Source organism: Acomys minous (assembly GCF_964271855.1).
Source record: "Acomys minous genome assembly, chromosome: 8".
Lineage (NCBI taxonomy): Eukaryota > Metazoa > Chordata > Mammalia > Rodentia > Muridae > Acomys > Acomys minous.
The window spans coordinates 7075672-7089895 of record NC_140489.1 but is presented as its reverse complement, the minus strand read 5'-3'; the positions used below and the strand labels follow the sequence as shown (position 1 = coordinate 7089895).

The following is a 14224-nucleotide window of genomic DNA, read 5'->3' as shown; positions in this document are numbered from 1 at the left end:
CCAACGTCCCTGGCTGTGGCATGGAGGGGTTCCAGGGGAGGTCAGGGTGATGCCATGGTGCTGTTGAGAGCCACGGGGGTCTAGGACAGTGACTAATGGTGTGAGGACTAAGGAGAGGGAATTTAGCATAAAACAGAACCCAGGGAGGCCTCCTACACGACCCCCCCCCCCGTACCTTTCTGTTTCCTGCTGTCAGTCAGCTGTAGGAGGACAAGCCAGCAGCAGGCAGAACCACAGTTTGCTGACACAGATTTCTGTATGGCTGCCTGACTCAGACTACCCCCCCCCCACCCTGCTCCTGCTCAGAACTGTGGGTACAGTGGCCCAGAGAAGGATTCTTCATGAGGTCAGGACACACACACAGGCTCTTGAGGGGATCTGTCTACCAGCATGCCTTAGAGAGCAGGGAGATGTGGGTCTGCCCCTCCTGTCTATCCAGGCCCTTTGTGTGTGAGACCTGGATCCCCTTGGCCAGAACAGCTGGCGAATGTTAGGGCAGAATATTCAGTATTTGAGTGACGCCTGCCATGTCCAGGTGCCATCCCCACAGTGATGATGACCTCTTCCTCCTCCTCCTCTTCCTCCTCTTCCCCCTCCTAAAGCTCCTCCACCTGTCTTCTGGGAGCCACAATCTTTCCTAATAGTGACCAAGAAATGCTCAAAGTGTAAAAGGTGGTCACTTGCATTGAAAGGGACCCTCTCCTGGAAATACCCTCCTTCCTGCACGGACTTCTGCAGCCGTTCGGTAGCACTGCCAGGGCAGATGGACCAACCAGCGTGTGGAGAGTGTTGCCTCACACCCCTTCAAAGCTTATCCCTTCATGCTGCTCCCAGTGTAATTGGGGGAGGGGGTTGCTCAGGGTTCCTGAGCTGACCCTGTGGGGTCAGCTGCTCTCTAGGCCTTTATCACCCTCCAGGCATGATGGCCTTAGGTCTCCCACCTGGTAGCTCTCTCTAAGATCCCTAGCACTAGGGGTCTGGACATATTCTAAATCGGTGCTTGGCTTGAGCTGAACAGGCACAGGGGGCCTCAGGACCAGGCTAAAGGATGAGGCAGCCCAGGATTTGGACAGAGCTGGCTGGCCTCAGGAGTGAGCTATGCTTCCGCCCATGTCCTGTGGTGCTAAATATAGTGACCAGGGAGGGGAGTTTCCGGTTACAGCCCCCCCACCCCAAGCCGGGAAATCGATGCCAGCTCCATTAGTCCCAGCAACGGTGCCTGCTGACCTGCCCGTAAGGCTGCAGATCTGAGTGAGGGACTGGACTTTACCCAAACCCAGGTTCCCTAACTCCCAACCCATCCTTCAGGCTGCCAGAGCCCTCCCTGACACAGTGCCTTTAGAAGCCCCTCAGACAGCAAACACCCGAGAGCAACCCGGAAAGCCACAGGATTCCATTGGTGGACATCAGGCAGCTGCAAAAAGTCAGGGCAGGGCATAGATGGCAGGGTCTGGGTAGACTCCTGTCCCAAGAACATCAGGTTGAAGCTGGGTCACTGTCTCCACCCCCCCCAACTCCCCCAGTCCCCCAACCCCCCTCCACACACACACCTATGGACCCTCTGCTAAAAGCTGTGTTGCTTGTCTGGCTAGGCTCCACCTAAATTGCTGCAAATATTTGCATACAGGTGGTGCTACCTGAGCACTCCACATGTCACAGCCTCCTCAGGGTGGTGCCTCAATGTCACACCCACCTGGGGCATTGTGAGGGGGTGAAGTCGGTACCCCCTCATCTTCTAGGACAGGGCAGGTAGGGGGACTAGAAGAGGGCAGAGGGTACCCCATCTACGTCAGCATGCTGATCTCAATGTGTACAATTAGAACTCCCAACACTTCAGCTCCCGGCCTCATCCAAGGAGCTGCTGGGACAGAGAGCCCCCAGGACATGCTTGCAGATGGCTCATCACCTGAGCTCCACTGACTAACAGGAGGTTGGTGGGGGGGGGGATCCCTCCAGTATACCTCACTGCCTTGGGGAGGGGAGCGGGGAATCAGTGGGCCGTGAACTTAGCTGATCCTCAGGAAGTCATACAAGATGCTGACTGGAGGGTTTGAACCTCTAGGAAAAGACACAGCTGGGCCACTATTCTGAAGCCTGAAAACCAACTCCAAGAAAACCAACAGATCCCCCCCTCAGATGTTGCCCCAGTGCACCTTTAACAGAGGGGCCCTAAATATGTGCCTGTGTCCCATGCAGGTGACTAGGTGGGACAAGGGTGCTCTTTTGTCTATGCTAGGTACTCTGGGGACGTGTAGGATGGCTCTGAGCTATGTGCATGCCTCTCATGTAGCCCCACCCTCAGGCCAAAGAACAAGGCCACACTCCTGAGGCAGTACAAAAGACCAGGCTGCCCACACCAAAATGACTACCCTGGACTCCTATCATGAACCTATCCCTCAGACATTACTTATGTCCTGCAGGCCACCTGAGGTCCCTTCCCTACCTCCTGTGGCCCAAAAGTCATGGAGCGGGTACCGGAGACACCAGATACGGAGCATCACCGGATCTGAGTTCCTGAGCAGTGGTGGTGCGGTTCTAGCCCGGCCCCAAGCATGGCAAGGACCTGGTATCTGCCCGGACCAGGGAGTGCAATCTCTGGGATAGGCAGTACTGTGCCCATTACTCTATCCTGAGGCCAGGCTCAGTCTCTCTTTTGGGGACACAGATCATGTTATGCATATGAATCATGGCCCCATCCAAGGCTGAGCACCTGGTCCTCTTCTGAGCTGGCTATTCCACCTGACAGTACCCCAGGTTTGTTGTGCCAAGCCCACGGACAGCCATGTGCCTCCCAGAGCCTGCACAGCCTGTAGAGGAACAGAGGGTTTTGTGTGGAGACCGTGCTACCCTTCAAGGCACTTTCGTCACCCAGGTCACAGTACTCAAAGCCATCGGCCATCAGTAAAAATTATACAAGCTTTATTGTGTGTTCTGGGCATGAAGAGGAGTGGACGGACCAGCCTGTCCAGCTCTAGGGTCTCCTTGGAGACTCAGGTGGGGAACCACCTGGCTAAAGAACCAAGAGATAGCGAAGATAACACCGAGGGTCTTGGGAATGTCAGGGTTGTCTGCAAAGGCCTGGGCATCATCCAGCTTCAGATGGACCACCTCGATGAGTTCTCCCTCCTCCGCCAGGCCTCCACCAACCCCGTGTCGCTGAGCATCTGTCACCTCCGCATAGAACATGGTCTGCCTGGAGCCAGTCAGTCCCACTCCAGACCTGTCGGGTGGGACAGGGAATGCTGAGACAACCTGCTCCCATACCTCTCTCTCCGCCTGAGTTGCTCCACCCTGGTGGGTACATCCACATAATCCAGCCCTACAGTTGGGAAGCCTCATGCAGGCTGGGCAGTCCTTCTGTTGCTAGGCTGTCACACAGCAGAGGGGGTCTCACACCAATGAGGAAAGAGATATAAAGGGCACTGGGATGATTTTTTTTTTTTTGAAGACGGGGTTTCTCGGTGTAGCCTTAGCTGTCCTGGACTCACTTTGTAGACCAGGCTGGCCTCAAACTCACAGCGATCCCCCTGCCTCTGCCTCCCGAGTGCTGGGATTAAAGGCGTGCGCCACCACCGTGGCACTCGAATTTTTAAGAGGACTCTGATAATCGGGCAGGAGAGATGGTTCCAAAGGCAGCGCACCATCTGACTTCCCAGATGAATATGATAACTGGTATTTTGGAGGGAGACAAAAATGTCAGAGGGAATTTACATATATCAAGGACCCGGGACCAGGACCCAGCTCAGTTACCTGACTGAACTCATCCTATGGGAGACACATAGATAGGCCTGGCCTGATCACGTGAGTTCACAAGACAGCTGCAGGCTCAAAATTTGAGGAAGTCTGATACTCTCTGCTAGCACAGAGGCCAGACAAGCTGCTGTATTGTAAGGAAACATGTGGCAGGGACATGCAGGCATCCTGATCTGAAAGTGATTCTGGTCAACAGCTCGTCAGGAAATGGCCTCTACCCCATAGCCACAAGGAGTTATATTCTGCTCCCTTTGCACCTGGATGGACCATGGATGTGGCTGGTAGCTCTGAATGCAGCTCACGAGACTATGAGGAGAAGATGAAGGGCACCGGACGTACACTGTGCACATACAGATGCCATGAGGTAATTAGCCAGTGGTACCTGAATCTGTTCCTTAGGCCCCTGCCCATGACTCCTGCTGTACCCAACCAGGGCCTCTAACTTCCATCCTGCTAAGGCTCAAGCCAGGCCTACCCACATCAGGGCCTTCTGACTGGCTGGGGAGCCATGGACTGCATGTGGTGGTGGAGATGCAGGCCTCCCACATAAAGGCCAGAACTCCAGCTCAGTTCCAGACATGTAGTGGAGGCAGGGAATCTCCCAGCAGGACACTTCATGGAGACAAGAGCGGAGCTGCAAAATACTCAATGCCTCCCAACCCCCAAGAGGAGGAACCGCCACCCCATCTCCCGCCCGAGACTGACTGTGCCCAGCTACCTCTTTGTCCCCACAGGTGCTACCTGATGGCTCATTTTCCTGGTAGTCACGGCTGCAGCTGTGATTAAAATAAGCCAGTGTGTGCAGCCTCCAGCCTCAGTTTCCCTAGTTTCTGAGAGAGACGGCTCCAGCCTGTGGTCTGGTCAGGTTCAAGGCTGCCTCCAGCCTAAGGGGCTTCTCACTCACATCACAAGGCAACAGTGAGGAAGCCCCTTGGCTTCCCTGGGCCTAGTCATTTATGACTATCAAGGGAGTAGACTGGCTAACCTCTGGGGTCTTGGGCAAGGAACCAGTAGGTGGTAGTCTCTGGCCTGTTCAGTCCCAGTAAGGCTCAGAGGGACAGGTGCTCTGACCTCTACTTACCTGACCCTCAGTTCAGGCTTCCTCACAGCCACACCTTCCTCTTCAAAGCATAAATCCGAGGAGGACATTCACTGTCCAGAACGCTCACTGTCTTGCTGGTACTTTGTGTAGTCAGGACGCAGGCCAGAGGCCCTGCCTATGAGACCTCTCAAGACAAGGCTCCCCTGCCCTCAAACATCTGCCCCCAGGCTAACTTCCTTCCTGCCCTCCATCCCTGGCCAAACTCCTTAGATTTCCCCCCTTCCCTAAACACTGCCATGCTGGAAGTTGAAGGATTCAGGCATCACTGGCTGTCTACATGGAGGGCACCGGGCACAGGCCAGCACTTCAGAGGCAAGATGGTCAACACTCTGGATCGAACACGCTCCAACCACAGCTAGGTGTACAGGGTGAGGTCAGCCGGGATGAGGCAGGAGGTCCCTGGCTGTGTGGAGTATGCCAGGAGACAGGTGGCAGGGACTCTGGTCCTTCTTGGCTGGGGCGTGGTCAGAAGCTGGCATGCAGCTTGTTGGGGACTGACAGGCACCATAAGACCTTCCTTCTGCCCTGAGCCCTCAGCAAGGGTCCGGATGGTGCGTCTGAGGTAAGGGGTGGCTTCTCCTCTGAGGACGGTAGCCCGGGTTGGCTGCCTGAGGGAATCATGGGTGGCTGGCACCTGGGCTTCAGTCAGGGGTTGTCCCTCCTCCTTCCCCTCCTCAGGACTTGTCCTTCCCTCATTCCTGAGCCACGGGTCAGAACAGAGCTGTGACTCACCCCACCCCCAGCGCCGGGGTGCTTAATCCCACAGGAAGTGGGGCATCTGTCGGCAGCAGCTGCCACCCAGAGCCCAACCCCACGTGGCCGGGGCTGCAGGGTAGGGGCACAGGGTTAGCATGCTTCAGAAGCAGCCCAAGGGCCCCAAGTCCGGCCCTTCCTAGGAGGTGGTCCACCATCCTCCGGGGACAGGGGTTTCACCCACTCCCTGACAGCCCGTCCCATCCTTTGGACCACACTTGGTAACATTCCAACCCGTCAAGCCTCCTTACATGTATGTGGCAATTCTGCGTATATTGGTGGGCTCCAGGTGATAGCCACACTCTTCCCAAGCCTCCTTGCAGGCCACCTCTTCCAGTGAGCAATCAGGCTTGTCCACAATGCCGGCACACAGTTCCACCATCACTCCCACTGAGCCAGGCAGTGCTGGCTGAAGTTCTTTGGGCTGGTCTTGGTCCACATCTGCCAGAGACCCGGGGAAGTGGCGCTCCACCTCGCCGGCATATACAGCTGGTTTAGGGGGGACGGTTGAGGGGGGAAGCACCGACACATGGAGATTACCTCAAAGCCATCTACTCTGGGCCAGGCACCGCTTGCTGGCCTCAGTTTCCCCTTCAGCCACCACTGCACCAGCATCCAAACCCTCAGGATGAAGGGCTTGAAAGCACGCTGCCACTCCCCATTCCCAACTCCTGCCCACCCTGCTGGTCTCACCTGGCCGGAACTGCTTCACCAACACCAGGCTTCTCTGAGAAGTGTTGAACATGAGAACCGCTACACTACATGGGGGAACAGAGCTCAGTAAACACACACTCCCCTCTCCCTAGAGCCCCAGTCCCCAAATCTTTTCTTCCCTTGACAGGCCTTGCTCAGATGGCCACACCATCCGGCCATGTTCCAGCTTGCAGGATATGGGTAGGGGAGACAACACGTTGGGCAGCTGGGAAAGTGGAGGCCCCTGCTGGACAGTTTCCCAATTGTCACACCTCCACACTGCTCTGGATCCTCAGGAGTAAGATCAGCTCTAGGATGGCCAGCCTGCCACCAGGGGCCCCATGTCCCCATGCCGGACTTAGCCCCCAGGCCTCAGGGACATGAGAAGCAGAGACTGGGTTGAGGTGGGATGTGTTTGAAGACATCGAGAAGAAAAGACACCAGGGAGCTCCCCAGAGGCCAGGCCAGGCGCTCTCACCTGTCATGTGTCTTCATGAAGTCCCACGACTTTTGGACACCAGCCTGAAAGAGAGACAGGGTAGCAATCAGGAAGGGAGAGTGGCTGCCAGCAACAGATGGAGGTACATGGGCCAGACAGACCCGTTGTAGCAGCTCCCAGCAGCGTCAGGGATGGGGACTTGCAGGAGGTGGCAGTGGAGGAGATTGCCCAGGAGGTCAGGATAGCTTGATGGTCTGGGAATGGTAAGGCAGGAAACCTGGGCCAAGGGCAGGAAAGGCATTTCGTGAGCACAAAGGAGCACAGAGACCTATGCTGCTACTGAGTGTGGCAAGGGACCAGGAGGATACGAACAGGGCAGATGTGACACCCTTAGGCCGGGCAGGGAGGATCCCAGGTGGGCAGAGCAGAAGACGGGTGTTCATTGCTGAAGCTCCCTTGGGCCATTGGACAGTTTACACTGCAGTTGCAGGTCTGGTGATATCAGACGGATGGGTGAATACCTGCCCCACCCTGTTTCAGGCTATCTCTTTCACATCTCATGGTCCTGTTCCTACACAGAGGGCAGGCTGCTAAATTCGTGCAGCGCTCAGGAAGTAGGTAAGGTGAGCCCTGCAGGACAGGGCAGCCAGAAAGGATGCCAACGGTGCTTTGTATACAAGGTTACAAAGGCCCCACCATTCCTGTCACCAGTGGGCTGGGGTCAACAGAAGGACTCCTCCGTGAAGAGGATGGATCCAGGGCTTAGGCACCCCACCACCACCACCACCTGCTTAGTCCATCGCTGGGACATTCGTGAGCCCTGGCCAGCCCACCACAGATGCCCAGGCTCCACCCAAACTGCAATAATAGACAGAGGCCTGATCCCAGAGACAGTGTGTGGCAGGCCATGCATCAAAGAGGGAGGACACTGAGGAACAGCCGCACTGGCTTCCTCAGGTTAGCTTACAGGTGGAGACTGGTGCCTCACAGGTGGAGGTCCCAAATCAGAAAGGTTGACTTGAGCCTGCAGGCTGAAATATTCCTGGGAGGGTAGCAGCAACCTGGTTTCCAGGGGGAGAAGAGAGCCAATGTCCTGGGCAGGTCAGGCTACCCAGGAGGCCGTTGAAGCACCACTCAAGAGGCGAGCCCAGGCCTGCCCGACGTCCAGCCACCCAGGCAGGCTCCAAAGGCTACCAGCCCAGGCTGCAGTGAGCCTGTCCTGCCTACCCCCACAGCTTCCCTTCAGGTAAGCATTACCTTATATGACTTCAAGGGACCCTCTTGACTCAAGGTCAAACATTTTGTCAGGTAGGAAGGTAGGGCCTTCCCTGGTAGGAAGGGCCAGGGAAGCTAACATTAGCACTAGGAGACAGGCCCAGTAACAGTGAACACATGCTGGTTGGTCCTTGCTTTTGGTCTGACTGTTTACCAGACCTCTTTGGTCAGGAGGAGCAGTCAGTTAAAGGCTGCAGATCTCTACTTATGGCAAACACAGCCCAGCCCTGTATCCCTCAGATCCTGAGGAAATGCTGCCTGGCCCCCCAGCCATGACGACGGCTGCTGCCTGCTCAGCTGAGCTCTGGTTACCAACACCATCAGCGGAAATGTGCTGGTGGGCCGCCAGCCAAGGCTGCAAAGCCATCCCACAGCACTTCCCAGGAAGAGAGGGAGAGTGCTGCTGTCACAGGCCATAGCAGAGCTAGCCTGGGTCACCCTGCTCCCACCCACTGCCCACCAGAGCCCCAGGGCCTGGGTATAGACAGCCACAATGGCCATCCCATGTCACCAGCCAGTGATAGGGAAAATGAGTGTGACCCTCATGTCCTCACCCTTTGTCCCTCAACTGAACCCAGCTGCTCCCCGCAAGCCTCTACTACCCTTGGCTGCACCCCGGGAGAGGAATTCCTATCCTGGGGTGGGTGGAGGGGAAAGGACCTCCACACAGCAAAGTGTGCGGGTCAAGGGGAGTTTTCAGGCTTGGGGGGGGGGGGCACAATGCTTGTGAAAGGGATGGGTGAAATGGAGGCGGGGTGAAGGTGGCGGGGGTGGGGGTCGGTGGGAGTGCTGGGCAAACACCAAGCCCTGGGTGGTTTGATCTGGGCTGAAACCTGATCAGAGCTACATTGGTCAGGTTTGGAAAGCAATGTATATCGGACAGCATGGAGAATGGAGATAGGCACGCGCCAGGAACAGCAGGGACCTACTGGACGGGGCCACGCGGGGTGAGGAGAGGGAAGACCACAGGGTGAGAGGAAAAAGCCGTGGCAGCAACTATGCTCAACAAATGCTCTCCGTGAGCTACTATGTGGCCCACAGTGCCAAGTGAGATAGCAATCTATGGCCCTGTTGTCCTGGGGGACGCCTGGGAGCTGAGAAAGGCTGAGCCGAGGAGGCTTCTTCAAAGGCAGTTAGCCTTTCTGTTAAGGCTTGAAGGAGGAGCTAGAAGGAAGGTGCAATAGCGGGTGTCTCCAACCGTGGGCTTCTTTTCCAAGAGCTCTTCTACCCTGCTACCCAGGGTAACCAGTGGGTTCAACTGCATAAAAGGATCGACGGGCGGTCAGAAACGAAGGGCCAGTCAATCCACTTTGGAGGAAAGAGAGACTCTCTTCTTCGTACGTCCTTCCCTGGTAATTCCGGGTGGACTTGTGTCTGAAAACCCGCGGTCAGGACTGCAGGAGGGCGGAGCTCAAGCTCAGAGAACCGGCTTTAGGGAAGAGGCAGGAGCTCGGGGGCGGGGCCAAATCGGGCCGCAGGTGGGGGCTGGGGGTGGGGTGGAGGGAGTGAGCACTGAGTGGCGCGCTCGGGGCGGATCACCTGGCGGTAGTGCAGCGTGAAAGGCCGCAGGTAAGGCGAGCGGGCACAGAGGCCCACGGCCACCTGCTCGATGCGCTCCATGGTGGCGCGCGGAGCTGTCTTCCTCGGACCGGAGCTGGCGAGCGCGTCTACGCACTTCTGGGCATGCCCAGTTCACGCGCGGGGCGGGGCGGGGCGGGCCGGAGGGCGGGCCACTGCGCACAGGTAGCACTTGCAGAGTGGTTCGCTGCCTGGCGTAAAGGTTACTCGAACTGGGTAGGATGGAGGAGGGTTTCGTGGTACATGGAGCCTCCAACGGGTAGGAATCAGAGGGGACCACCGGGGTAGGTGAGTCGAGCGGGTGCCTGCTGTCCCTGGTTAGTAACAGCCCCACCCCCTCCCCGAGTCAGTCTTTTTATGCATTTGATTTTTTTCCAATTCAGATTCCACTCGGGCCTTTTTCTGAGTCTTTTTTGAGGGTCTTACTGTGTAGCCTAACTTCACCAGGAACGCCAAGCCCATCACCCTACTTCAGCCTCTCAGATGCTAGGATTACAGTTCTGAGCCACCACACCGGACAGTTAAAGGTGTTGTTGTTTGCTGTCTGGGGTAGCCTGATGACCTGAGTTCAGTCTCTGGACCCACATAGAAGTTGAAGAGAAGTGACTCTACAGAAGGTGTCCTCTGACCCCCACAGGCCATGTGACACCACCCTCACCCATCATACATCTATATATGGTCATGCTCACTCCTCCACTGCATGCCTTATTTATTCTGCCTCCCTCCCCAAGAGCTGAGATTACAGATGTGCACCCTGGCTTCTGTGGGGGGTGCTGGGGCCTGGATTCAGGTTGTCAGTGCTTGCGCAGGGGACACCTCACCCACCGAGCCATCTCTTTAACCCCTCAGAACAGAGTTTTCAAAGGAATAGGTCCCTTAAGACCAGCCATCCTGAGCACGTCTCGGGTGTGCACGCATCCTTTCAGGCAAGCTCTACAGAGAGTTTACAGCAGGCTCCTGTAAAGTTAAGAGTGAAAAACATAGAGTCAGAATATTGCCCAGAGGTTGTGGCCCAAACAGCTGGGAGTGAGACCAGGGGAGTGAAAGCAGGTCCTGATGTTTGGCTGTGGGGTGGAGACTGGGGCTTTGGCGTCTTCTGAGTGCGAGGCATCTCGGGAAGGGGGGGGGAGGGGGGGCGGGGGGGGCGCATGGGTATCGACAGCAAAAGGATGAAGTTGGAGCCTTGCCAGGCACCAAACACAAAATTAATTCGAATGGATCAGAGGCTTGGGCATAAAAGCCAAAGTTTAAGACCCCTGGGGACGGGGGAGGGGGACATAGGAGAAATCCATGACGTTCAGCTTGTCAGTGACAACCAAAGGGACATCAGACAGATTGCACTTAATGAAGACGCAAAATCCTTGTAAGCCGAAACCTTTGGGCATCAGAACGTTACTGGACGAGTAAACAGGCAGATGTGAGGGAAGGAAGCCAGGGTACAGGCTGCAGAGGATGACCGAGGAGGCAGCCCAAAGTGCCCTGCTTCCATTCATATGAGGGCCCTGGAGCAGGCAGGTTGGTGGATGCAGGGGATAGAACAGGTCCCTGGGGAGGAGCTTGGGGAATTACATAGTGGGACAAGACTTTAGTTTGGGATGATGACAGTGCTCTGAGCTTAATGCCATGGCCACTTGAAAGTGGTTACAATGGCCAGGTGTGGTGGCACACGTCTTTAGTCCCAGCACTCAGAAGGCAGAGGCAGGTGGATACGTGAGTTCAAGGCCAGCCTGGTCTACAGAGCAAGTTCCAGGTTAGCCAGGGCTACATTGAAAAACCAAAAAAAAAAAAAAAAAAAAAGGACTGGAGAGATGGCTCAGTGGTTAAGAGCACAGCCTGCTCTTCCAGAGGACATGAGTTCAATTCCCAGCAACCACATGGTGACTCACAACCATTGATGATGTGATCTGACGCCCTCTTCTGCAGATAAAGTACTCGTATACAATAAATAAATAAATTAAAAAAAAAAGAAAGTGAGTGGGTTCACAATAGAAACTATAATCCCACACAGAAGATGTGGAAGTTCAATGCTCACATTTGCTACATGAGACAGTATTAAACTAAAAAAAAGTTATTATAACAGTAAACGTTGGGTATGCTTTCAGGAAAGAAAAAAATAAAAAAGACAGTTACAAGATTAACCTTGAACTTTCAGCAATCCTCCTGCCTCAAACTTCCAGATTAAAGTGCTAGGATAACAGATGTGCACCACATACAAACGATCAGCAGTGAATGAGTATTACTTTTTCAATGAAAAAAAATCATTCTAAATCGGTTAAGACGGTAAATGTTGTATTGGTGTATTTTACTACCATTAAAACGCTGTGAGGATGGGATTTGCCAGTTGATGTGTGTGTGTGTGTGTGTGTGTGTGTGTGTGTGTGTGTGTGTGTGTGTATTTTGTGTCAGAGGTGAGGTGGGCCTGGGAGACTTAGGAGAGAGGTGGCAGGACAGGGATGAGAGCAGCATGTAGCAAAAGGCCCCAGACACCTTGGCTTGCATCCCTTTAGAGCCTCCGCCACTCCTCTCAAGAGGTAAGATGAGGGAGGCTTCCCTATTATACCCCTGAGACACCATGGCGGCTCTCGTCCCTCCTAGTGTGTTCTAGAAGGTTCTGCCGGGGCAGGTACTCAGCCCTGAGTCAATCCTTAGGGCCACCTCTCCTGAGGTGTCTAGTCTTGTAACCTGTGCCGTTGCCCCTGGGGGTCTGTTTCAGGCCCCTCCAGTACATAAGACGTGGTCCCACTTCCTGCACTAGGACTGGGCTCCCTCCAGCTGGCCACCTGCTTCTGTGAGATGATCTCCCCACATGTCACTGTAGACTCTGGGTCTCCAGGAGACAGCTGTGTTGTGGACTCTTGGAACCAGGAGCCCCAGATCTCCCTGCGTGCTATTGGGCTGTGGACGGTTCTCACCTGCCCTCAATAACGCTGTTTGTTCTGTCTGACCAAGGAGGTCTTGTGACACCAGAGGGCTGCAGTGTGCTCACGTACAGGCCTCTGCACGTCAGGCCGAGCCTGCGAGTCTGTGTATGGTGGCGAAAATGAACCCGAGCTCTGGTTGTGCTACTGAAATCTTTGACCTGCAACTGAGGCAGGTTCAGGCTCTCCTGGGACAGCTAAGGAGGGCTCCCAGGTGCGCAAGGGTGGTGTGGATCTGGGCTTGGGATGCAGCTCAGAGGGTAGAACTCAGAAAGGTGAAAGTGGGGTTGTCCCTTACTCTCTGGGGGGGAGGCGGGGGAGGGAGAGGTGCTGGGCAAGGGACGCGCCCACCTGGCTCCCTTCTGTTCTACTCCCACCTCTATGCTGCACTGCACCGCACCGCATAGGGGGCGCCAGCGTCCCCCACCTCCTGTGAGGCCTTGAGTCTTCTGCGGTCTGTCAGTAAATATAGTCCTCAGGCACAGGTGAGCACCTGAGGGCCAGGTGACACTGTGCCCATTCCTATACCACAGCCATTACAGGGTCACTCCTTGCCACAGGGCCTGTGCAGACTCAGAGCCAAAGTGAACAGAGGGCTGGGGTCTGCAAGACTTCCCCGGGGGAGGCAGCTGCTGGAGTGTAGGGGACAGTGCTCAGCCTTGCTTCTCCCTCTTTCATTCCTGAGCTCCATTCCTGTGACCTTCCTGACCTAGCTCCCCCTCCCCCTAGGGCACCCCTTCATGTAGACGTGCTCCTGTCACCTCAGACTAGTGGCTGGACCAGGGCCCCACATTCTTAACCTCCAGGCGCCCCTGGGTCTCAAAGGGAAGCAGTTCAGTCCAGAGTCCTAGCCTGCTGGTTTCTGAAGGAGCCCACCCGGAAAGCACTGGCCATGAACAATGCCTGCGTGTGACCGGCTTTCCCCCTGTGAGAGAAAATAGTTCCATAGAATGGCAGTTTCCTGCATTTGTGCCTGGGCCTGAAGGGGGTGACTCATGCTGAGACCTCCAAGAAAGAGCTGGCCCCAGAGCCCCTCCCCACCCCAGGTCCCAGGCAAAGCAAGGGTCCATCTTTCCCCGAGGCCAGCCCTTGCCCAGCATCTCGCATCTCCTGGGCGAGCGGATGATGTGTGTGTGTGTGGGGGGGGTCTTCTTGGATGAACCCGGTGGGGTATGTAGCTAGACCACTTAGAGATAAAAGGTTTAGGGAGAGAGGCCATTGGCGTGAGAAGGGTGCACTGACGGCCAATTAGGGCCCCACAAAGGGTTGAGCCACTCTGAGCGGCACTGTAGCCCTGAGAGGGTTTTCTGGAGCAGTGGGTACAGCTTGGGGGAGCTGACAGGTACTCCAACTCGGGGTGATGCAGGGGAGTCATTTCAGACCAGGACTGTGGGGATGAAGCATGTAAGGATGCCCGGCTCCTCTGGCCTTCAGTTGTCACACGGGGAGCTTGTGTCACCTCCTGCATACTGCATGCTCTGGGAGACCGCTAGTTCCAGTCCTGTCCTCAGCCCACCAGGCTCCCTTCCCAAGTCTGTTTTTAATGTAGCATAGTCCATGGGAAGGGAAGGGGCACACCTCTAGCCTAATGTCCCTGCCTGGCCAGTCCCACGTGACCACCTATCTCCCAGGTCCCCTGAAACTTCAGCCCTCCCTCTCTGCCAGTTCTTGCCCCTCTCCTAGGGGCACCACAGTACTCAAAAATGATGGCTC

General features: G+C 55.8%; 1 protein-coding gene across 1 annotated transcript; it reads right to left on the bottom strand.

The window, feature by feature from the left end:
- Positions 1-2902: 2902 nt before the first annotated feature.
- NUDT14 (nudix hydrolase 14) lies at positions 2903-9703 on the bottom strand. Its single transcript, XM_084793672.1, has 5 exons — positions 9555-9703; positions 6780-6823; positions 6302-6366; positions 5860-6097; positions 2903-3220 (listed from the first exon to the last, which is right to left on the bottom strand). The coding sequence occupies exons 1-5, from the start codon at positions 9633-9635 to the stop codon at positions 2920-2922; spliced, it is 729 nt and encodes a 242-aa protein (XP_084649798.1). The 5' UTR covers positions 9636-9703; the 3' UTR covers positions 2903-2919.
- Between the last annotated feature and the right edge of the window lie 4521 nt (positions 9704-14224).

Bases quoted from the DNA above. Each gene is read 5' to 3' on its own strand.
- NUDT14 (XM_084793672.1), bottom strand. From the start codon at position 9,635: ATGGAGCGCATCGAGCAGGTGGCCGTGGGCCTCTGTGCCCGCTCGCCT. The intron at 6,098-6,301 runs GTGAGACCAGCA...CCCCTAAACCAG, and splicing joins GGTGAAGCAGTTCCGGCCAG to CTGTATATGCCGGCGAGGTG. The intron at 3,221-5,859 runs GTAAGGAGGCTT...CCCACCCGACAG, and splicing joins CGCAGAATTGCCACATACAT to GTCTGGAGTGGGACTGACTG.